This window comes from Salvelinus fontinalis, chromosome 22 (assembly GCF_029448725.1).
Source record: "Salvelinus fontinalis isolate EN_2023a chromosome 22, ASM2944872v1, whole genome shotgun sequence".
Taxonomy (NCBI): domain Eukaryota; kingdom Metazoa; phylum Chordata; class Actinopteri; order Salmoniformes; family Salmonidae; genus Salvelinus; species Salvelinus fontinalis.
In genome coordinates this window covers 9988377-10014561 of record NC_074686.1, presented here as the reverse complement: position 1 = coordinate 10014561, position 26185 = coordinate 9988377, and the positions used below count along the sequence as shown (strand labels likewise).

Genomic DNA, 26185 nt, shown 5'->3' with positions numbered 1-26185 from the left:
GGAAGGCTCTAAAAATTGTCAAAGACTCCAGCCACCCTAGTCATAGACTGTTCTCTCTGCTACTGTATGGCAAGCGGTACCGGAGCGACAAGTCTAGGTCTAAAAGACATAACAGCTTCTACCCCCAAGCCATAAGACTCCTAAACATCTAATCAAATGGCTACCCAGACTATTTGCATTGCCCCCCTCCTTTTACACTGCTGCTACTCTGTTTATTATCAATGCATAGTCACTTTAACTCTACCTACATGTACATATTACCTCGACTAACCGGTACCGGTACCCCCTGTATATTGTCTCGCTATTGTTATTTTACTGCGGCACTTTAATTATTTGTTACTTATTTTATCTATTTTTTACTGAATTATTTTGTTGTATTCGGCGCATGTGACAAATATAATTTGATTTGAAATATCACATTTAGATAATTCTTCAGACCCTTTACTCAGTACTTTGTTGAAGCACCTTTGGAAGCGATAACAGCCTCAAGTCTTCTTGAGTATAATGCTACAAGCTTGGCACTTCTGTATTTGGGGAGTTTCTCCCATTCTTTTCTGCAGATCCTCTCAAGCTCTGTCAGGTTGGATGGGGAGCGTCGCTGCACAGCTATTTTCAGGTCTTCAGAGATGTTAGATCGGGTTCAAGTGCAGGTTCTGGCTGGGCCACTCAAGGACATTGAGACTTGTCCCGAAGCCACTCCTGCGTTGTCTTGGCTATGTGCTTAGTGTCATTATCCTGTTGGAAGGTGAACCGTCACCCCATTTTGAGGTTCTGAGTGCTCTGCAGCAGATTTTCAAGGATCTCGCTGTACTTTGCCCCGTTCATCTTTCCCCTCGATCCTGACTAGTCTTCCAATCCCTGCCGCTGAAATACATCCTCACTGCATGATGCTGCCACCACGGTTCACCATAAGCATGGTGCCAGGTTTCCTCCAGACGTGACGCTTGGCATTCAGACCAGAGAATCTTGTTTCTCGTGGTCAGAGTCCTTTAGGTGCCTTTTGGCAAACTCCAAGCGGGCTGTCATGTGCCTTATACTGAGGAATTTCTTCCGTCTGGCCACTTTACCATAAAGTCCTGATTGGTGGAGTGCTGCAGAGATGGTTGTCCTTCTGGAAGGTTCTCCCATTTCCATAGGAAATCTGGAGCTCTGTCAGAGTGACCATGGGGTTCACCAAGGCCCTTCTACCCCAATTACTCAGTTTGGCCAGCTCCAGGAAGAGTCTTGGTGGTTCCACACTTCTTCAATTTAAGAAGGATGGAGGCCACTGTGTTCTTGAGGAGAATCAATGCTGCAGACATTTTTTGGTACCCTTCCCCATATCTGTGCCTCGACACAATCCTGTCTCAGAGCTCTACGTACAATTCCTTTGACCTCATGGCTTGGTTTTTGCTGTCATGCACGGTCAACTGTAGGACCTTATATAGACAGGTGTGTGCCTTTCCAAATCATGTCCAATCAATTGAATTTACCAAGGATCAATGGACACAGGATGCACCTGAGCTCAATTGAGTTTCATAGCAAAGGTCTGAATACTTTTGTAAATAAGGTATGTTTTTATTTTGTAGAAACGAGCAAAAAAAACTTTTCACTTTGTCATTATGGGGTATTTTGTGTAAATTGATGAGGATAAGTTCTCTATCAATTTTTGAATAAGGCTGTAACAACAAAAATGTGGAAAAAGTCAAGTGGTCTAAATACTTTCCGAATGAGCTGTATGTAAAATGTGTCATAACACCACAGCACCAGTTTCATACCAACGCAATCCTTGCCTTTTTTTATTGTGCTGAATGGATCAAGAGGAATTGCAATACAAACAAGCTGAGTAACAGTTCAAAGTGGGATATATTGCCTTATTGTACAAAGATCATAGAAAAACTGAGGTAAGAAAACCCATTATATGCCAGCAGAACATACACTGAGTATACAAAACATGAACACCTCTCTCCATGACAGACTATCCAGGTGAAAGTTATGATCCCTTATTGATGTTACTTGTTAAATCCCCTTCAGTGTAGATGACAGGGAGGAGGTTAAAGAAGGATTTTTAAGCCTTGAGATGCGGATTGTTTGGGTAAGACAAAAGATTCAAGTACCTTTGAACGGGGTATGGTAGTAGGTGCCAGGCGCACCAGTTTGGGTCAAGAACTAACGCTCAACAGTTTCCCGTGTGTGTCAAGAATGGTCCACCACCCAAAGGACATCCAGCCAACTTGGCAACTGTCGGAAACATTGGGAGTCAACATGGGCCAGCATCCCTATGGGGGGTGTTCCTAATGTTTAGTATACTCGGTGTATAAAGTGCATCAGGTAAGACTTAATAAAGGAAGTGAAAGGTATGAAGCATTAGGAAAAAGCCCTGTGGGCCCTATGGGTCCAAGCTTAGGATAAATCACATTAACTAGCTCAATTCCACCAACCGTTGCTACTTGATATCCTCCATAAGCGGCATACTGCATCAGTGATGTCTTAAAGAAATTAAATATGACATAAATAGTTACAATCAACTAATTTCAAAGCAAGCTGAATTCAGTATAGAAAAGTCCCAATCTACTGCTATATAGCAGTATATTCTTGCATAATATTCAATTCAACCATCCTATATGACCTCTGGTCATCCCAAGTCTGTCTCAAAGGGAAAAGGGGGTTAATCTCTACAACATTTTCCAATGTACACTACCGGTCAAAAGTTTTAGAACACTTACTCATTCAAGGGTTTTTCTTTATTTTTACTATATTGTAGAATAATAGTGAAGACATCAAAACATGGAGGAAACAAAAAAGTGTTTAACAAATCAAAATATAGTTTGTATTTGAGATTCTTCAAACAACCACCGTTTGCTTTGATGACAGCTTTGCACACTCTTGGCCTTCTCTCAACCAGCTTCCTGAGGTAGTCACCTGGAATGCATTTCAATTAACAGGTGTACCTTCTTAAAAGTACATTTTCCTTCTTAATGCGTTTGACCCAATTAGTTGTGTTGTGTCAAGGTAAGGGTGGTATACAGAAGATAGCCCTATTTGGTAAAGTACCAATTCCATATTATGGCAAGAACAGCTCAAATAAGCAAAGAGAAACGACAGTCCATCATTACTTTAAGACATGAAGGTTTGTCAATACTGAAAATTTCAAGAACTTTAAAAGTTTCTTCAAGTGCAGTCGCAACAACCATCAAGCGCTATGATGAAACTGGCTCTCATGAGGACCGCCACAGGAAAGGAAGACCCAGAGTTACCTCTGCTGCAGAGGATACATTCATTAGAGTTACCAGCCTCAGAAATTGCAGCACAAATAAATGCTTCACAGAGTTCAAGTAACAGACCGATCTCAACATCAACTGTTCAGAGGAGACTGTGTGAATCAGGCCTTCATGGTCGATTTGCTGAAATAAACCACTATTAAAAGGCCACCAATAATAAGAGTCTTGCTTGGGCCAAGAAACATAAGCAATGGAATTTTGTCCTTTGGTCTGGAGTCTAAATTGGAGATTTTTGTTTCCAACCGCCGTGTCTGAGATGCAGAGTAGGTGAACGGATGATCTCCGCATGTGTGGTTCCCACTGTGAAGCATGGAGGAGGAGGTGTGATGTTGTGGGGGTGCTTTGCTGATGACACTGTCTGTGATTTATTTAGAATTCAAGGCATACTTAACCAGCATGGCTACCACAGCATTCTGCAGTGATACGCCATCCCATCTGGTTTGCGCTTACTGGGACTATCATTTGCTTTTCAACAGCACAATGACCCGACACACCTCCAGGCTGTGTAAGGGCTATTTTACCAAGAAGGAGAGTGATGGAGTGCTGCATCAGATGACCTGGCCTCCACAATCCCCTGACCTCAACCAAATTGAGATGTTTTGGGATGAGTCAGACCACAGAGTGAAGGAAAAGCAGCTAAGAAGTGCTCAGCATATGTTGGAAAAACATTCCAGGTGAAGCTGTTTGAGAGAATGCCACGAGTGCAAAACTGTAATCAAGGCAAAGGGTGGCTATTTGAAGAATCTCATATAAAATACTGTATTTTGATTTGTTTATCACTTTTGTGGTTACTACATGATTCCATATATGTCATTTCATAGTTTTGATGTCTTTACTTATTCTACAATGTAGAAAATAGTCAAAATAAAGAAAAACCCTTGAATGAGTAGGTAGTGTAAAATCCTCACGCTGATCTGAAATGATGTATCAACATAATCTGGCAGTCCTGATGCAATGTCAAGCAATACTTGGTGGTCTGAAGGAAGGCTGGACTACGTAGGTGTTGTCTGTCAGTGTGCGCACCGGTCCAGACAGCATTTTAAGTCAACCATTTGATTAAGGAAAAAAGGAATTAACAGATGTGATTTGTAGGAATTGCAAAAACTTCATACTCAGGTTTGATTTGAAGCTACTGAGGATAAAAACATTAAAACTTCAGATTCTGAGGACAAAGTTGAAGACCTTCAATCTATGGAATGTTCCCAATGACTACCTTAGAAGCAGCTACACACAACACACAGAAATCTGTCAGAGACAGCAAGTGATAACGGCTGAAGAGGCAGGGCTCCTGTCCTCCTCACCCTTCTTTGGGCTGTGGGGACTTCTGCTGCGGTGGCTGTGATGGTTGAAGCGGTTGGTCCTTGGTGGGGGCATAGTAAAGCTCCAGAGGCTTTCTGACCTTCCAGTACTTCTCATTCACCAGCTCTAAAGTCAGGGAGCCATTCAGAGTCTGAGAAAGAGGTACAGAGAAACGTGAGGGAGAACAAGTCAAAAGGAATAGTAGGAAGAAAAATAAAGCAATGTTGAATGGAGGGAGATTTTTTTTAAATTAGACGTGTGACAGAGGTATGAGAAAGGATAAGTCGCTGATAACAGCTCCCACCCTGAAAAAAAGAGAACGGATAAGCTTGTGTACTCACAGAGAACTGGCCCCCTGATGTGGTGATGTAGATGGTGTATTGCTTCTCACTGACGTTCTTCAGGCTGGCCCCTCCTCCTGCTGATTTCTCTCCTTTAGCCCCCGCCTCCACTCCCTCTTTCCCCTTCTCCATCGCTGCATCTGATTGGCTGTCTCTTTGCCTCTCCTCCAGAGCAATACGCAGAGCCAGGTACTTAGACAGGTGGTCCACCGTGGCATTGGCTGTGGTCTTCACATATCTGAGACAGGAATGAGGAGTGACAAAAACAAAACTATTAAAAAAGACCCTTCAGGAATACATTTTGAATTGAAATTACCATCATTTGAGAAGTCATAACAGACCACCTCACAGCTTCCCCCACACAGCCCTCACCTGGTCTGGCTGTAGTCCTGTGTGTTGACCAGCAGGGGGTGCGGGCGGAACACCAGCTCTATCTCTGAGCCAGGGCCCTCTTTGTGGTGCCGGAGCGGGGCCGTGGGGCTGCCCCCATCCACCTCCGGGCCTGACTCATCTGACACCCTGGGCCGCTTAGGGTTCCGGCTGGGCCCGGCCTCAGAGGGTGTGTGGCTCGGGGGGATTGGCGGGTGGGAGGGCGCAGAGTCGTGGGAGAGGTGTGACCGCGCATCCCCGTTGTCCTCGCCGCCGCTGAAGGTGGTGTTGTCGCTCTCCTGCGCCGGTTTGCGCACTCGCTGGGCTCTGGGGCGTCAAGGGTGAGCAGAGCGCGAGAGTCCATTTTAAACTTCCAATCCTCAATAAAGTAGGAACTTTCCCTGACTTGTGCAGTCAGTGTTGTTTGTTTGTCTACATACTAAGTCTGACAACTCTCTCCTAATTCAAAGAATCTTTCAACTGGGATTTCTGAGAAACCTATAAACCCTTCCCCCATCCTCCCTCATCTCCTACCTGTGCAGAGCCTGCATGCGCAGCCCCTCCTCAATGCTGGAGCTGAGGGCCTGCTTGTTGTGCAGCCGGTTGAGTCTCTCCAGCACCCGGTCCTGGTGGGCCTCGTACTCGTCACGGCTGGGGTAGATCTTGGAGATGAGGGCGTCAAAGTTGGAGTCGCGGCGGAGCGAGCGTCTAGACACAAGCTTCTTTCGGCACGTGGGGCATTCCTTGTTCCTGAGGAGGAGAGGACAGAGAGTGAGTTAAAGATAAGCTTTTACATAGTATCTTCACAGAAATGTAATAATCTTTAGTATGGAGGTTCTCTTCAGATTTATACGAGAGCACAGTCCGGAGTAGCGAGAATATAGTCATCCTCAAATAGTCACACAGCTGTGTGTGACCTCACCCTGAGCGGAGTGCAGTGACAATGCAGTCAGAGCAGAAGCGGTGCAGGCACTCCTTGGTGGTCATTGTGTTCTTCAACATGTCCAGACAGATGGGGCACATCAGCTCACTGTGGAGGCTCCGGGGGGACACCGCTATCTCTGTGCCGTCCATGATCGCCTCCTACAGGCAGGGAGGAGAATGTGTCAGACAATACAGGCACAGACAAGTCTATGATGGCCCATCCATGTTCTTTGTGGGTCAGCGTTAAACTGATTGACCATGGCCACAGTTCCTCACACAGATTTTTGTTATGAGAAATTATAAAAAGCACTTGTTTCTGGGAATACAATACAATTAAATCACTTCACCTGGATGCATTTGTAATTATTCCTATGTGGAACGTGATTGTCATTACCTGTGGGCTCCTGTGCAGTTCATACAAGCTCAGCTCCCACGTCTTACTGGGGTTTTGGATGTTGACTGGAGTCGCCATTTTGTGTTTTATAGACCCCTCCCTATGGAAACGCATTAAACATGTTTAAGATGAATGTTACACACATTATATTTCGTTTTAGGTAATTAGGCCTACATAGTCTGATGAGAGATGTGCTGTGTAAAGGTTAGATTGCAGTTGATTGCATTACATCACTTTGACAGTTTGCAACTGAGCAACCCAGTTTGACAGCTGTCAAGACAAGTGATGAATGAGACTGAAGTCTTTGGGTACACAGGCTATCTGGTAATAATTATGCAGTAAAAAAACAAGGGATTTTTTTGTTGTTGGGAGAATTGGGTTTCGCTAGCTAACGTTTGTTGTTCTAAAAACAGTAAAATGTCCAAGGCAATGCAGTTAGCGAGCCTAGCTACATCTCATTGCACCCTCCTTCTTTGACATTTCATGCACATTGAGCGAGGTTGCATGCATTATGTCCTCCTTTGTTGTATCGTAGCTACTTTGGTAAATAACTTATTTTGTCACAATTACATACATCGAGCAAACTGTCAGACTTCGGTAGAATCGTAATGTCACACGATTATCATGCTATCTATCCATGTGTAGCTAGCTTGCTTTGGTAAAAACAAAAAAGTGACTTGCAGTCTAGCTAGTTATGGGATCTAGCTAGCATAGCTAGTGGCTACTTACCAAGGAATTTGACGGACAGCTGCCCGGTGACGCAAGCCCACGCAGCACAACTAGCTAGCTTGCTACGAACACCGGATTGTAACGAAATACTTTCAAGCTCGTGCCACTATGACCACCGTGTGACGGGATTCTTTTCCATCACGATGTATGTTGGTGAGGGGGTGATACTATCGCTATTTTTCATCCAGAAAGACAATAATTAATCAAAGACGACAGGTTTGGAAACCCTCTGTAGCCATCTTTCTCTTTTTTTCGCCGGATATGTGGAAGCAACTTGATTTCCCTTGCAAAATAGCTCAGTTTGTTAGCTACCCCTGGTGGTTATTTAGGGTATTGCACGCAACAAACTTTCCTAGGGAGCCTGTTCTCTTGAAAGGGGTAAATAGCGAATACCTTATCAGCACTATATTTCTAAGAAACATTTACACTTTTAAAGTGTGTCTGTCCAATGTCGATCAAGTGCACTTGGACATATTGAAACCCACAACGTTTGGGGGAGGAGAGAGAGAGAAATCATATGGGGGAAAGAGGAAGAGAGAAAGAAAGGAAGGGGAGATTGGAAAGCTTAAAACCCTAGGCCTATATGTATTGTCTATTTTTAGTTGAACTCTGGGTTGAATTGAAACAATAGCTGTTGATGACTTTGCAAATGCTATATAGGCCTAAATAGTATAGATGCTATATGACTTATAAAGTATGGTTACATTTTACCTACCCTTTGGAATTATTTCCATAGCAACAGTGAATATATTTAGTTATTAAGAGATCTCTCAATAATCATTCTCATGATGGCACATTTTTAGTCGTCGGTGACAAATATAAAATCTAAGCAGGACTTGGTTAAAACCCAGGATGGGAGACCAAATTAATAGCTGTAGATACTGTCGATCAACTCTCCAGTAAGCAGCCTGGTCTCAAAGACTAGACGTAACATAGTAAATGTATATACCCGAGATGCTCAAAATAGTATGATATGTTACGTTTGGTATAGTTACATACAGTTGAAGTCAGAAGTTTACATACACCTTAGCCAAATACATTTAAACTCAATTCCTGACATTTATTCCTAGATCACCACTTTATTTTAAGAGTGTGAAATGTCAGAATAATAGTAGAGAGAATTATATATTTCAGCTTTTATTTCTTTCATCACATTCCCAGTGGGTCAGAAGTTTACATGCACTCAATTAGTATTTGGTAGCATTGCCTTTAAATTGTTTAACTTGGGTCAAACGTTTTGGGTAGCCTTCCACAAGCTTCCCACAATAAGTTGGGTGCTTTTTGGGCCATTCCTCCTGACAGAGCTGGTGTAACCGAGTCAGGTTTGTAGGCCTCCTTGCCCGCACACGCTTTTTCAGTTCTGCCCACAAATTTTCTATCGGGTTGAGGTCAGGGCTTTGTGATGGCCACTCCAATACCTTGACTTTGTTGTCATTAAGCCATTTTGCCACAACTTTGGAAGTATGCTTGGGGTCATTGTCCATTTGGAAGACCCATTTGCGACCGAGCTTTAACTTCCTGACTGATGTTTTGAGATGTTGCTTTAATATATCCACATAATTTTCCTCCCTCATGATGCCATCTATTTTGTGAAGTGCACCAGTCCCTCCTGCAGCAAAGCACCCCCACAACATGATGCTGCCACCCCCGTGCTTCACGGTTGGGATGGTGTTCTTCAGCTTGCAAGCCTCCTTTTTCCTCCAAACATAACGATGGTCATCATGGCCAAACAGTTCTATTTTTGTTTCATCAGACCAGAGGACATTTCTCCAAAAAGTACGATCTTTGTCCCCATGTGCAGGTGCAAACCGTAGTCTGGCTTTTTTATGGTGGTTTTGGAGCAGTGGCTTCTTCCTTGCTGAGCGGCCTTTCAGATTATGACGATATAGGACTTGTTTTACTGTGGATATAGATACTTTTGTACCTGTTTCCTCCAGCATCTTCACAAGGTCCTTTGCTGTTGTTCTGGGATTGATTTGCACTTTTCACACCAAAGTACGTTCATCTCTAGGACACAGAACGCGTCTCCTTCCTGAGCGGTATGACGGCTGCGTGGTCCCAGGGTGTTTATACTTGCATACTATTGTTTGTACAGATGAACGTGGTACCTTCAGGTGTTTGGAAATTGCTCGCAAGGATGAACCAGACTTGTGGAGGTCCACAATTTTTTTTCTGAGGACTTGGCTAATTTCTTTTGATTTTTCTATGATGTCAAGCAAAGAGGCACTGAGCTTTAAGGTAGGCCTTGAAATACATCCACAGATACACCTCCAATTGACTCAAATGATGTCAATTAGTCTATCAGAAGTTTCTAAAGCCATGACATCATTTTCTGGAATTTTCTAAGCTGTTTATAGGCACAGTAAACTTAGTGTATGTAAACTTCTGACCCACTGGAATTGTGATACAGTGAATTATAAGTGAAATAATCTGTCTGTAAACAATTGTTGGAAAAATTACTTGTGTTATGCACAAAGTAGATGTCCTAACCGACTTGCCAAAACTATAGTTTTGTTATCAAGAAATTTGTGGAGTGTTTGAAAAACGAGTTAATGACTCCAGCCTAAGTGAATGTAAACGTCCGACTTCAACTGTAAGACAGATGGTTACTTAAGGCAAAAACGAAAGTAAGGTGGTTGGTCAGGGTGGATGGGTGGACATATAATGCGAACGAATAACAACCTAAAGGTTGCTAGTTCAAATTCCGTCATGGACAACTTAAGCATTTTAGCTAATTAGGAACTTTGCCCAAAAAACTATAGGCTACTACACAATTATTTAACATTACTGCATGTCAGCCGCATGAAACATTTTCGAATTAACATGGTGGTCTATGCTCCAAATTGCATTGTGGTTTGAGGAGAACACTTACATTTTGTCAAGGTGGAGATGAGAGGCCGAGACACTGGAGGTCAATTCGGAGTCTGAGGCCTGCGTGGACAACAGTGGATGCATCAATTCAGGCTACAAGTGTAGGCCTAATGACAATGGCAGAATGTCATGACAATACATGTAGGTGTTTTGTAATAGGTGTCTCTTTCCATTCATCAAATTGCGGCTGCACAGTGCATTGTCGGGGTTTGGTTGCTGAAATTATTTAGTGAGTGGACGAATGTGCACAGATAGCCTACAGGAGCGCCTTTGTTAAGCGATTGTTTGGCAATCAGATGAAAATATCATGACTTGTTTAGTTCATGCCACATTAAAAGGCATAGGCGGCATATCCATAAGTCTAGAGGAAGCTACGCTTTCCCTAAAGTAAATTGAATTGCTAAAATTATGTAGCTTATTTAGCTTACTCCTGTCTATACAGAAAAAAATAAACTCACTCAAAATAGGCTACTACGCCAGAAAGTATAATTTGACCATAGAGGATCTGTAACAATTCTCATGGGCTGAAGGAAGAGTGGACCAAGGTGCAGCATTTAAAGTGTTCATAATTTAATCCAAAAACAACAGGAGAACGAAAGCGAAACAGTTCTGTCTGGTGCAGACACAAAAACAGAAAACAACTACCCACAAAACACAGGAGGGAAAAGGATACCTAAGTATGGTTCTCAATCAGAGACAACGATAGACAGCTGCCTCTGATTGAGAACCACACCCTGCCAAACACATAGAAATAGACAACATAGAACAAAAACATAGAATGCCCATCCCAACTCACGCCCTGACCAACCAAAATAGAGACATAAAAAGGATCTCTAAGGTCAGGGCGTGACAGGATCATTAGCTTCTTTAAAAAAAGCTGTGGAATGTTTTAAATCACATAGCCTACAGTCGGAAGGGCCTGCAATTTGGGCAGCGTACGCTGCAAATATCAAATAGATGATTGTTGAGTTGCGAATGTCAGTGAAAAGCAGAAAGATTCAGAAAGGCATATCACAATATTTAAATATACAATCGCGGAAAAACTGTTTGGAAAGCAAATGGCTGTTGCTGTAAAGAGAGACAATGAAAAGACTCCATTCTGTCTTTTAGTCAGGCTATCAATATTTTCTACTTAAATGAGCCAACAGTAGACTACCATATTGGCACTAGCAGAGAACCTCGGCCATATCCCCGGTGAGTGTGCATATTCACTGTCTTTGTCATTGGGTCAGTGCCACATTTCTTCCTCCAGGTTAGTTAGATGTTATATTGTATTTGTGTCTCCCCTATTTGTAGGCCCATTAAATGGATCGGCCAACATTGTTTTTATTGGCCTGTTTGCCACTGTCAGCAAAGTAGGCTACCCTGTCATTTTTGTAGTATTAAAAAAAAGTGTGTGCGAACTTGGGTGTCCCGCACCGGTAAGAAATGTTATCTACTTTCACCCCTCCCCTAACCCCTAACCCTTAGCCTAGCTAATGTTAGCCATTTCATCCCTTTTGCAAATTCGAAACATATAATACAAATTGTAATTCGTAACAAATCATATGAAATGGGTGATGGACTTCCACAAATTAGTACATACCATAGGAAACGTAACATATCAAACTAAATGGAGTGTCATTTACAGTACATACAGAATAATAAAAAATGCTCTGAGACCAGGTTGCAGGAGGTGCAGCCCAGGCTATAGTTTTCTGATAGTGGATATCATTTTGTTTCAAAGGTAAAAATTCTACATATTTTATACAAGGTTTGTCTATGTTGAAAATTCATACAATGATGACATAATCCTGTGGTAGAATTTCCACAAGAATGTCACGTCACAATACGTTGACAAATTACATTGAAACAACGTTGATTCAACCAGTTTGTGCCCAGTGGGGAGACAGCCTCAGCAGAGGACACAGCGAACACACACATTGGGAAACTATAGGCTGAACCTGACTTACTTTGGCTGAGCTGTTTCCTGTGGTTTTCTTCAAACTGATCATAGATTAGCTGGAAGAGGTTTGACTAAGAAATAGATGCTAAAAGTCATATAACAACATGATGTACCAGTTTTTTCCACTCTTCAGTCCACTCTTCACACAGCAGGCTTACAGATCAGTGGAGCCCCATGTTGAAACAGACATGATACCTGCATTTTTACTGATGACCCTGTACTGGAGCACAGGTAGGATTCTATTAAACCTATATCCACCTGTGTTGGCAAATGTAGGACTGTGTTATCCTACCTCTGTAGTTCATGTATTTTCATTATCTTGTTCACTGAATGCCAATACTATCAAAGCACATAGACAAAATGTACTCATGATTCAATGGTTTTAAGCATAACATTTTTTACAGGATATTGATTGTGGGAAATGTGTCTAGATTAGTGGCATTAAAAAGCACACACACACACACAATTACTGACACTGCGCTCTTAGAAAAAAGGTTCCAAAAGGATTATTCAGCTGTCCCAATCGGAGGTCCCTTTTTTGACTCCAGGTAAAACCCTTTTGGGTTCCATGTAGAACCCTCTGTGGAAAGGGTTCTACATAGAACCAAAAAAGGGTTCTACCTGGAAGCAAAAGGGTTCTACCTGGAAACTAAAACAGTTCTTCAAAGGGTTATCCTATGGGGACAGCAGAAGGACACTTTTAGGTTATAGATAGCACCTTTCTTTCTAAGCGTGTACTGCTGATAAAATAACTCTGGCACAAAATGTGTCCTCACCAACCATTGTATTTCCCTCCCTGGTGTTTACAGTTGAAGGTCAATTCAGAGTGGTGAATGGGACCAGCTCCTGTGCTGGAAGAGCAGAGGTGTTTTTATTTGGACACTGGAGGACTGTATGTGGCAATTATTGGGCCATGCAAGATGCTAATATTGTGTGTAGAAAGATGGGCTGTGAGAATGTTGTAGCTGCACTTGGCATACCTCATTTTGGAGAGGGAATTGAAGGATACCAAATAGGATTTATTGCTTGCTCACCACTGGATTCTACTCTTGAGAAGTGTGACTTCACCTTTACTGCAGGTGATGGTTGTCGTAATTATGCTAATGTAATCTGTTCAGTTAAGATTGATAGGGATTGTGTCGAACATTGTATCGAAACATATTACAATCTTTTATCCAATACATAGCTGGTAGCATCAACAAAACCGATTGAACATTGAACCATCTTTTGTTCAGAGTCTGTGAGCTTTGTGGATGGAGCTGGTTTGTGCTCTGGGAGAGTGGAGGTGAAGTCCAATCAGTCCTGGGTCTCAATGTGTGAAGCTGACTTTGACTGGCAGGATGCAGAGGTAGTCTGTCGGGAGCTTGGCTGTGGGGCTCCTTCAGTTCTGCAGGGGGGGGGGGGGCTCTATGGAGAAGCTAAGGGTCCAATCTGGCCTAAAGGATTCCTGTGTAAAGGCAATCAGTCTCTTCTTCTGGACTGTGACACCTCAGTGAGAAAAAGTAAAACCTGCTTACCTGGTAATGCTGTTGGACTCCACTGCTCAGGTAAGAATTTGTTTCAGTCAGTCAATCACTCACTCACTTTTTTTTTCTCTCACCTGGAGTGAATATGAGATATATTTTAAAGAGTCCAAAAGTATTTGAAGAGTTTATTTCTAAAATGCTATATCCACAACAACAAAAAGTATTAATAGATTTTAGGTCTGTATTAAAATGTAATTTTTTTGGAAAACGCTATATATCCATTGTTTGGCTGGAATGTAATGTTTTTATACTGTATATTTGACTGTGATATGTGGTTGTTTCACCTAGCTATCTTAAGATAAATGCACTAACTGTAAGTCGCTCTGGATAGGAACATCGGCTAAATGACTAAACTGTTCAATTTAAATGTCTTAAATACAGATCTCATATTACTGAATTTAATCATTTTTTAAGCCTAGCAGTACTACCTATTTCTCTGAGAGTGAGGCGGATATACTGTATAGCGTTTTGCAACAAAAAAAACAGGATTATTTGTCTCTCTGAAATGAAACCATTAAGTGATAGATTTAAAACAAATACATTTCAATTAGCAGATTTGGTTCCTTTGAAGTTGTGGGAACGTAGAGTTTTGGTTTCCCAACGAAACCATACGTTTCCTGACTGGTAAAACTGAACGTTTTGTAAACGTTCTGACCACAGAAGTAAAGAAAATTGCCTGTCATGGGAAAATAAAGTACCAGCCAAAAGGTTGGACACACCTACTCATTCAAGTGTTTTTCATAATTTTTTACAATTTTCTACATTGTAGAACAACTATTCCCAAACTGGGGTATGCGCAAAGCCGTGGGGTGTACCCCAAATAAAAATGTTAATCACATTTTCAAACAGTCCATTTAGATTTTCCAACGGGGCTATACATTTGGGTGATGTTTTTTTCTCGCCTGAGTAGCCTCGTTTCACTGTCAAAAATACAATTAAACCATCTAGTGTTCAGCTAAATTAAATTTCATGTGGCACTGACCCAATAATGATAAAGAGTGAATATGCGCACTCGCCTAGAATATGGCTGATGCTAGTGCCAATAAGGCTGTACTGTTCAATCAATTAAGTTGAGAATTTTGAAAACTATAAAAGACTGATTCGTTTTTTCATTGTCTTCACTTTATAGCCATAGCCATTTGTTTTCCAAATTATCAATTGTCAACAATCATCTATGTGGCAATTTGAGCTGGCGCCGGCTGACGTTTTACGGGCTCCTAACCAGTTGTGTTATTGTGTGTGTTTTTTATTTGTAACTTATTTTGTACATAATGTTTCTGCCACCGAAGCTTACGGACAATGTCAAATGTGATATAGCGAAGCACCTGAGTGAACTGGGTGCACAATTACGCAGGTACTTTACCGAAACGGACGACACAAACAACTGGATTCGTTATCTCTTTCATGCCCTGCCTCCATTCCACTTACCGATATCTGAACAATAGAGCCTCATCGAAATTGCAACAAGCGGTTCTGTGAAAATGGAATTTAATCAGAAGCCACTGCCAGATTTCTGGATAGTGCTGCGCTCAGAATATCCTGTCTTTGCAAATCGCGCTGTTAAGACACTGATTCGCTTTGCAACCACATACCTATGTGAGAGTGGATTCTCGGCCCTCACTAGCATGAAAACTAAATACAGGCACAGACTGTGGGTGGAAAATGATTTAAATGACTGAGACTCTCTCCAATACAACCCAACATTGCAGAGTTATGTGCATCATTTCAAGCACACCTTTCTCATTATCCTGTGGTGAGTTATTCACAATGTTTGATGAATAAACAAGGTTTCACATGTAAGATGGCTAAATAAAGAGCAAAATTATTGATTATTATTTGTGCCCTGGTCCTATAAGAGCTCTTTGTCACTTCCCACGAGCCGGGTTGTGACAAAAACTTACACTCATCCTTATGTTTAATAAATGTATCGTATAGTGTGTGTGTGGCAGGCTTACAATGATGGCAAAAAACAACATTTGAGAGTGCTGACCCTGGTACGCAGCTGGAGGTTGAATGTTTGAAGGGGTACGTACGGGACTATAAAAAGTTTGGGAACCACTGTTGTAGAATAATAGTGAGACTGTATTTTAGATTCTTCAAAGTAGCCTTTGCCTTGATGACACCTTTGCACACTCTTGGAATTCTCTCAAACAGCTTTGCCTGGAATGCTTTTCCAACAGTCTTGAAGGAGTTCCCACATATGCTGAGCACTTGTTGGCTGCTTTTCCTTCACTCTGCGGTCCAACTCATCCCAAACCATCTCAATTGGTTTGAGGTCGGGTGATTGTGGAGGCCAGGTCATCTGATGCAGCACTCCATCACTCTCCTTCTTGGTAAAATAGCCCTTACACAGCCTGGAGGTGTGTTGGGTCATTGTCATGTTGAAAAACAAATGATAGTCCCACTAAGCGCAAACCAGATGGGATGGCGTATCACTGCAGAATGCTATGGTAGCCATGCTGGTTAAGTGTGCCTTGAATTCTAAGTAAATCACAGACAGTGTCACCAGCAAAGCACCCCCACACCATCACACCTCCTCCATGCTTCACGGTGGGAACCACACATGCGGAGATCATCGGTTCACCTACTCTGCGTCTCACAAAGAAATGGAGGTTGGAACTAAAAATCTCAAATTTGGACATCAGACAAAGGACAGATTTCCACTGGTCTAGTGTCCATTGCTCGTGTTTCTTGGCCCAAGCAAGTCTCTTTGTCTTAATGGTGTCCTTTAGTAGTGGTTTCTTTGCAGAACTTCAACCATGAAGGCCTGATTCACATAGTCTCCTCTGAACAGTTGATGTTGAGATGTGTCTGTTACTTGAACGCTGTAAAGCATTTATTTGGGCCGCAACTTCTGAGGATGGTAACTCTAATGAACTTATTCTCTGCAGCAGAGGTCACTCTGGGTCTTCCTTTCCTATGGCGGTCATAGCGCTTGATGGTTTTTGCGACTGCACTGGAAGAAACTTTCAAAGTTCTTGACATTTTGTAGATTGACTGACCTTCATGTCTTAAAGTAATGATGGACTGTCGTTTCTCTTTGCTTATTTGAGCTGCTCTTGCCATAATATGGACTTTGTCTTTTACCAAATTATGCTATCTTCTGTATCCAGCCCTACCTTGTCACAACACAACTGATTGGCTCAAATGCATCAAGAAGGAAAGAAATTCCACAAATTAACTTTTAACAAGGCACAGCTGTTAATTGAACTGCATTCCAGATGACTACCTCATGAAGCTGATTGAGAGAATGCCAAGAGTGTGCAAAGCTGTCATCAAGGCAAAGGGTGGCTGCTTTGAAGAATATATTTCATATTAATATATATTTTGATTGTTTAACACTTTTTTGGCTACTACATGATTCCATATGTGTTATTTCATAGTTTTGATGTCTTTACCATTCTTTTACAATGTATAAAATAGTAAAATTAAAGAAAAACCCTGGAATAAGTAGGTGTATCCTACTGGTACTGTACATTTTTAGGTTTCAGGGAGGTTCTGAGATCATTTTACTATGGTTTCCTGAAAGGTTTTATTAACATTCTAAGAATGGAAATTATAGGTTATTTTGAGGTTTTTGAATAACTTAAAACCTTTACTGAATGTTTAAATAAGACTTTTAATAACACTGCTAGCTCAGTTTGGGTTTACTGTTTTGAACTCCAAGCATAGAGAGGGGACATGGAACTGAATTTGCTTAGGCATTAATCATGCAAACACATGTATTTTCTTTGTGTGGAATGGCGTTAGTGAGAAGCTGTTCATTTTATCCTATTGAAACAGACAATATTTCAAGGAAACAAGCACTCATTAAGATCAGGTGTGGCCAATTAATTAACAACACAGAGAACAGAATGTATATGTCTTTAAATAACATTCTTACAACGTTCTTTGAACATTACTAATGTTTTTTTGTGGTTTATATGGAAAGATTTTATTAATGATCTCAGAACATAACTTTAAATAGAACCAAAACATTGTCCTGAATTACTGACATTCCCACAGAAGAACGTTGTTTCTTAACGTTCTCTAAACTGTTTGAGAACATACCCAGTGTCAAACTAGTTGGAGAACGTTCCTAGAACATTACCAAGATTGGAATGAAATGTAACCATGTTTTAACTTTTAGGAAACATTCTGTTTAAAGTAATGAAATGAAACTTTATTTTTGTCAAGTTCCTTAAATGTGCTGAGAATGTTCAAAAGGCAATCAACTATCCTGCACCATTCGCAGAAAGTTGTGGGAAGGTATAAGCATAGGACAACCACGCTCTCACCAAGCTCTAAGAAACCTATGGTTCTCAGAACGTTATGCACTAGCTGGGATGACTCATTGAACCCCACATCATGATTAGATAATGAAAAACCCACCAATCTCTTTTCTAAGTTCTTTAAACAATAAAATCAAATTGACCAACATTCTGAAAATGTATATAAAGCGCTTTGGAAAGAAAATCTTAATTTGGACAGTGACACATTTTTTGGGTGTTTTAACTCCGTACTCCAGTACTTTGGATTTTAAATGATACAATGACTATGAGGTTAAATACCGAATGAATTGTGAATACTGATGAGGGAGAAAGTTACAGAGGCTCAAAGATTAAACTCCCAAGATATGCTAACCTAACATGTACCTTTACAAATAACAGGGGAGGTTAGCGTTTAGGGGGGGATATTTATTCCTCTCACTTTCTCACTCATCATTATTCACTCATCATTCATGATTATCTGTAATCATGGTAGCATCCATATTCATGTAGAAGTGTTTAGAATCATATTATATTCTTATTTACAATAAAAGTCTCTCCAAAATTACACAATACATTATTTACCATTAATTGCTATTTGGCACAAAATAATCTGAAACACAACCAAAACTAACTGCAAATGAATCGAATACATTTGTAGAGTTACAAGCTTGATGTAGTCATTGCATGCTAGGAATATGGGACAAAATACTAAACTTTTGACAACATTAATACACAAGTGAATTTGACCAAATACTTTCGGTTCCCTAAAAGCGGACTATGTGCAAAAAGTGCTGTAATTTCTAAACGGTTCAACCGTTATGGATGCAAATACCCTCAAATTAAAGCTCAGTCTGCACTTTAACCTCATAGTCATTGTATTATTTCAGAAGTGCTGGAGTACAGAGCCTAAACAACAAAAAATGTGTCAATGTCCAAAAAACGTTTGGACTTCGCTGTCGGGGTGTTTTGTTGGTGAGAATATATGAATAAACAGTATGTACTTTTCTTTCCAGAACCTGCTGATGTGAGGCTAGTGGGAGGAGGCAGTCGCTGTGCTGGTAGAGTAGAGTGGGACCAACTGGGAGAGGGGAATATGTCGGCTGTGTATTTCTGGAAATTGAAGGGTGTCGCTGATGTAGTTTGTAGACAGCTGGGCTGTCGTCGTTCCACTGTTTCAACACTGCTTAGATACCGCACTGGAGGGTTTGAAGTTTACTGTAATGGACTTGAACATGCACATCGGGAGCAAAGCCTCAAGGCCAACCTTGGTGACTCCATTAAAGGTGATCTGCTCAGGTAATACTAAAGTTGTTGTATACAGCTGATTTTTAATATGTTTACATACAACTTACTTTACACCTCTCACGGTTGAACTTGTATGGCTGCTTTGCCGCTAATAATGATGAACTCGTAATAATTCAATAGCAATGCTACCTCAAGTATCACACAATGCTTTTGTATTTGAATGTAATTTCAGTCACTATAGGCCCATCACAGATTTTGCCCTGTAAGGGAGGCTGGCTAGCACGGTTACATGCTAATGTTATGGTTATATCTACAGTATATGATGAAACTAGTTAAAGCGACAATCAGCAGTTTAAACAATAACAAAGCTCCTCCCTCACTTGTTTCGATCAAAAACTGAGGGATGAGGTTTGGGAAAATGTAACCACTTTCAAATTCGTATACAGAGCTATGGATGCAAGGACTGACCGTCTAAGATATCAAAATGTTAGTTTAGGCTATATAGTGTTTGTTTGCGTTAATCTTATTTACAAACAATGGAATAAAACAAGCTTATATTTTGGGTTCTGATGGGGTTTGTCTGTTGAACTAAGCTCATGAGGCATTTAAAAGTCATATTCTTCAAGAATCAATGTGTACATAGCATGAATTTATTAGTTAAAAAATGGATGTAGCAACTGCTGATTACCCCTTTAAAGATGTTTTTCTTTTTCTCTTTTTATAGATTTCCTGCTTAAGCCTAATATCTCCCTGACCATCTCAATGGGAGTGTTCTCCAGGGGCCACCAGGGGACTCTAGAGGTGTTCAGGTGCCACAGCTTCACTATCACCTGCTCCATTCAGCCACAGTACCCAGGAGGCTCCCTCCTCACATACCCTGACTCCAACATAACCCAGACTCAGCCAGCTGTCAATCACTCTGCTGCCTTCCTCTTTCTCACTGCAGATGACTCCCACCAAGGGAACTACAGCTGTGTTTATGAGATTTATGTTTTTTCTCATAACTTCTCCTCCGAGAGTGATCTCCTCTCCCTGACTGTCACAGGTAACTGAACATGAACCATACTTAGAACTTTGACATTAACAGATTTTCCACGGATGAATCTGATATTTAGCAATCCACTAATTAAATGTGTTTCTGCTGCAGCCTCTCCTCTGACAGCTTTCATCATCAGACTGGTTGTAGTACTTCTGATGTCACTGACAGCCAACACCGCCATCTATCTGTACATCAAGGTAAAGACATGAAAAAGTGACAAGTCAGGTGAACAAAATTAATATTTTAGAAGTCTTGGTTTAATCACTGAAAAAATCTGTTGGATTTTTTTACATTACTGACTCTTGGTGTGTGTTTTCTGAGACCACCAGGAGGCGAGTGGAAGGGGTGAATTTGGAGATGGTTTCCCTGAGGACCAGAGCTGAAGCCGGACCTGGAGAGAGCAGCCCAGGTGACAGACTAGGGCGAAGTTGACTGAAAAGTCAAAGTGGGGTCCATGGCACATCCAACTCTGACGTCACCCCATTGAAGTTGAAATGTAAAATGTTTCAAATGTAGTTGAAGTCATTTCAAATGTATAAAGGTTAAGGTTAGGATAATGGTTAGGTTAGGGTAGGCGTCCCAAGATTCCCGGATAGCACGAACTGAAGTTGACCGTAGAGACGCTGAACTTAGGTCCGTTTTTTGTTTTCCAGATACCATGGGACTGGTGTAGACTTGATGGGATTTTATCCAAACCCAATGAAATTAAATGAGTGTTAAGTTTCTATTGGTTGTGCTATGGCTGCACTTCCTTGCAATTTATTTTATTATTATCATCATGTTTTAACTGCATTATGTGATACTTCTCATGTTATTTCATAAACAATTGCTCAGTACAGTACTATTATTGTTTGCCTAGAGAGTGCTATTTGTGCAATGTAGAATAATACATTTTATAAATAAAGGTTTTGTGTCACTCCAACTGTACTGTTGTCATAATTGCTGCCAGACGTAAGAGTTGGCAAGAGCACAGTTAGCATTAGCCTAGCTTAGCTGAGCCATGTGATCATTATGTCAGTGTCGGGCTAGGTTGCCCCTAGGTGCTGCTCTAATATCGACCACCAGCTGTCTCCACTGCTCCCCTCTAAGCCCCACTCGACTTGAGTGGCCGCTTGTGCTTAACCCTGGGTAGCCAACTGACCGCTCAAGATACAATACCTAAATCCTAATCTTAGTCAGGTTACATCTGTGTTACTGTAGATATCAGTCTTAGTGTGCCTGTTTTGAATTCAACTCTTCAGATGAATAACAAATACACTTAATTGTATTCATGTAAAGCATTTTGATTCCATTCATATATAGCTACTAATCAAAAACAGAAAAAGTCACATCAACTAATTTGATAAGTGTTTATTTAAGTGAAAGACTTGATAATACATGTAACATGGAAGCTCATAGTTATGAACACAGTATTTATTACAGGAATTGTTTTGAATAACGGACATTACTTTCCTGTGCTCACTCAAAACTTCCACTCCTTCAGCCTGGGTTAGACCCACATATTGCAGCCAATCTCTTCAGGAAATATTAGGGGCTTCATTGACACCAGCTCAGAGCAGTGAAGAGTGAAGAGAAAACCCTCACAAAACGAGTGGTAGAAACCCCATCAGAGGACACATTCTGTCCACAGAATCCAGTCATGGCTTCAGAGAGCTCAATAACCATGGTGATAGTGACTTAACAACTGTGTGTGTGAGTGAGCGAGTAAGTGAGAGAGAGAGAGAGCATTGTGCGCCCATGTTCCTGTGACTTTTTGCTATTACAAGCAAAATGTGGTCAATAAGCATCTGCATTCAGAAATTGTGTTATTTGTGTGGGTCAGTGCAAATAGTATATGTGTGGGTGGGTTTGAATTCGTGTGTGTGTGTGTGTGTGTTGTAGTGTTTGCGCGTCTCTGTGTGTGTGAAAGCTCTGCGTTAAGGATTAGCCCCAGTGTGTGTCCACCCGTGATTAGCCTGGTCAGTGGGCCTGTTGTGCATTCACTCAGGCCATTAGCATATTAATGCTGCCTCCCTCTTGATCTCTCTCGCTCTCTGCCTCTCTCTTTCCCCCTCGCTCGCTCTCTCTTTCTCTTTTCTTTCTATACATATTGCGCCGAGTCTCACTCGAACTTCCTCCCTGACCATTTTTCTCTCAACTTCATTATTTTGCACTCTCCCTCTCTCTATGCACTCCTAGAAAAAAGGTGCTATCTAGAACCAAAAAGGGTTCCTCGGCTGTCCCCATAGGAGAATCCTTTGAAGAACCCCTGTTGGTTTCAGGTAGAACCCTTTTTGGTTCCATGTACAACCCTTTCCACAGAGGGTTCAACATGGAACCCAAAAGAGTTCTACCTGGAACCAAAAATAGTTATCGTTTGGGGACAGCTCTAGACCCGTTTTGAACCCTATTTTCTAAGAGTGTGCACTGGGTTTGGGCCTGTCTCGACTTTACCAATTTTTTTTCTCTTTCTCTAGTCTTTCCCTCCAAAAATGTAATCTTGCCCTCTATTCCTCCTTCTTCTTTCTCTTCCGAAATCTCTCCCTCCCTGATAATCCCCCTCTCTCGCCCCAAGCCCCCTCTCTCCCCACCTTCTCCAAATCCTTTACTTTCGCTCTCGTTTTCCCTATTCTTCCTTAGCCTGACCCCTGAACTTTGCCAAACACAGGCAAATGCAAACACACACACTTCAATTCATTCAATCAAATTTTCTCTCACTCTCTCCCCGTTCCTGCTAGAAGTGCGTATCTTTTTAGGACCTTGTCTAAATAGCTGTGAAAGAAAAAGCAACCTAGAAAACAAGGACCGAAGTGCAAACCGGACACATTCAACTGTACTTAACATGATAAGTGCTATTCATCTCTCCATCTCACGACTTCAGCCTCCAAGTAGACTCAACCTCTTGTTCTGGCTCTTAGCCGCCACCGTGAGCCACATTTAGAAGCTGGAGGATAGTAGAGGTGAAAATAAGTATGCAGAAAAAGCCCAGTGTGGTAAAAAAAAAATAACACATTGGCCATTTACACCAAAATGTTTCCTTCTGTCCCTTCCATGTCTGCATTACCGGAGATTTCACGAGGTCAGGGGCGTGATGTCCATCCACAACTCCTGGTTTCATGGAGACAGACACAAGAATTGCGTTTGGACAATCAGCTCCGGACCCCCTGGGTCAGCACATAGCAGGGATGGAGGGGCGGACGTTTGGATAGACAGAGGACACAGAGAAACGTGTAGGGATGTTAAGGCCTCTGAACCCCTAACTCATCCACCCTTTCCGTGTGTACGTGACACAATGATGAACGCAGGGCAGCATCCCAAGGCAGCAGTAACGTGACCAATACAAAAGCAGTCCCCATTGTCACACGGATCAAAGAGACAAAAGCTCCCTATGATAACTTAGTGCAGCCGAGTGTTAACACATGAGCAGCCAAGGTAAGAGCCGGAAACAAAAGTGAGAATTTGAAACAAAAGTAACCCCCCAAACTGAATTACTCAATGCAACATTTGTCTCTCTATGTGAGCCGTCTCAAAACGAATAATATGTGCGGCTTTCGAAAGACCTCAGCCATTCATTGATGCTCCATGTGCTGCTCACAACTGAAGACCAGCGCAGCATGCCCCACAAAGAGAATTCAAGTATTTAATATACTTAAAGTTTACATTTATTTGTTTGAGTAGATACTATTGAACTTAAAAGTCATCTTTAAAAGTCTTATAAAGACTTGTTTTTCTTTTGAATTCAGAAAAAGCCCTTTCATTTTGACATTTGATTCCGGAAAATGGTGGTTAGCCTCTTATCTTTACAAAAATAAAAAAGGAAATCAGTATTTTTACAGTTACTTCGTAAACTTTTCCCCCACAGAGGATGTTTAGAAGGTTCAATAAAGTTTGTTTCCTTTCCTGAATATCAGCCACTATTGGAAAATATAAGCTAGTCACCCATTTTCACCCATTCATCTTGAGAGGTTTCTTCAAAGTGGTAGTTAGCTGTTGAGTAGCAGGTAGGTTGTTCCACTGTCCTGGCAAGGAATCCAACGAGAGTCCAACTGCTGCATCTGGTCTATGAAGTGGCTCCGTGCCACAGATACGACCTCTAGCCCTGAATTCAGCCTTAACTACAGCTCTTGTATCATAATAGGTCATAACAGGTCACTATAGACCACCTCAAGCATGGTTGCGTTCACATTTGTACAACAATGAAAGTGTACCGATGTGTCCAAGCTATGTTGAGATACATGAATGTACCTTAAAGACAAAAAAAGCAACAAGACCTAGTTGAGGCCTAAAAACCTTGAAAAGTTATTAAAAAAAGAAAGAAAAAAAAAGTGAAATAAAACCCTGTTGCTCAAAAGCGTAGAAATTCTCTTGTCTCCCTCAGATGTGTTCTTGTTTTAGCTGTGTTGCCTTTGACGTCTGGCACACTTGTCCTACTTTAGCATCTTAACTCTTGCCTTCTCTGCTCTTGCATCCTTCTCCCTCGCGTTCTCCAACCCTTTCTGCCGTTCCTCCTTCTGTCTTTCGATTTCCTTCACTCTCTCCCTCCTCCCTCTCCCTCTCCCTCCCCCCTCTCTTTCTCTCTGTCGCTCTCTCTCTCTCTCTCTCTCTCCTCATTTCATGCAGCACTGGGGTTACCTAAGAGACTGGGCCTCAATGAAGAAAATCTCTTTTGGTACAATGAACTGGGCGAGAGGCAGAGGGGGAGAAGGGGGGGGGGGGGGGGGGGGGGGGGCAGGGTGGAGGAAGGGGTGGAATGAGAGGGGAAGATAGTGATGCAGATGCGGGACAGAGGAATACAAAATCCAAAATGGAATAAGTGGCTGCGCTTGTGTGATTTCACCTCAATGGTCCATTTTTCGAGGGTCACCATTGGCGCCCCTTGGTCAGCCTGTTGGGCTGAGCTGTGCTGAAAACATCTCCCACTTTTGAATCTTATGCTGAATATTTAACTAACCTCTCCCTATATCAAAGTGTTTGAAAAATATATCTATATATAAAACTGATATAAATAATATAATAATATAATATAAAACTGAGAGATAATTTCGTTTTTCATAGTGTTGTTTTCGTCTAGGCCTATATGGCTGCATTTATACAGGTGTCCCAATTCTGATCTTTTTTAATTAATTGGTCTTTTGACCAATCAGGTCAGCTCTGCAAAAGATCTGACACACAAAGATCTGAGGTGATTGGTCAAAAGACCAATTAGTGGAAAGAATATCAGCATTGGGCTGCCCGTGTAGATGCAGCCTATGAGATTTACTTTTACAAACCTAATTGTACAGATTTGTGAAATATGATGGTTTTGGAGGGATTCGACAGTTTCAATAGGAGTCATTTTGTTTGTTTGTTTACTCTGAGTGTGAGGTGAAACTGCACTGACGATCAGACTGCTTTATTTAAGGACACGTGTGTGTTCTGACAACACACACTTGTCCTCAACATCAACATGGTCACAGGCCCATTCAACACAACTAAACACATTTGCCCTAGAATTAATTTAATTTGTCCAGTACATTTAAAAAAAAAAATAGTGATACTTAATTTTCTGCAAGCACCTTATTGGTTATGTTAATGATACTATTGTTCTTTCCATTTGATTTGGACTAGCATACAAATCCCTATTGCTCCAGTCTGTCTATGTGAGAAAACAATATGGCTAATCAAAGTTGTTTAGCTAATAATTACAACTAACTAAGTTAGTTACCACTCCCACTCCCTACCATAAATAGCAGCACTGTGAAATAGGATGTTTGGTATGTAGTCAGTCCCTATTGCAGCTTACTGCACTGACAACATGCTCTTCTTATTTCTATGTATATTTTCTGTGCACATGCCAGGATAAATCGGAGATTGCCGCGGTAATGAATTTATCTGATCGCATGACCAGAAGCGCTGCATTGAAATTAATCGAAGGAGTTGTGGGGCGCAGAGTGCAGGGGCTTTGGGGTGTGTGTGAGGGGGTACACAAGTCCGATTTTCAGCGGCTCGAATTAAGTTATTTCCAGAAGCCTGTC

At 41.5% G+C, this 26185-nt stretch overlaps 1 protein-coding gene across 1 annotated transcript; it reads right to left on the bottom strand.

Annotated features, from left to right (window-relative positions):
• Window positions 1-1749: 1749 nt before the first annotated feature.
• On the bottom strand, window positions 1750-7599 carry LOC129819754 (E3 ubiquitin-protein ligase RING2-A-like). Its single transcript, XM_055876321.1, has 7 exons — window positions 7317-7599; window positions 6588-6687; window positions 6192-6352; window positions 5804-6019; window positions 5273-5596; window positions 4901-5138; window positions 1750-4710 (listed from the first exon to the last, which is right to left on the bottom strand). The coding sequence occupies exons 2-7, from the start codon at window positions 6663-6665 to the stop codon at window positions 4558-4560; spliced, it is 1170 nt and encodes a 389-aa protein (XP_055732296.1). The 5' UTR covers window positions 6666-6687; window positions 7317-7599; the 3' UTR covers window positions 1750-4557.
• Window positions 7600-26185: the final 18586 nt, after the last annotated feature.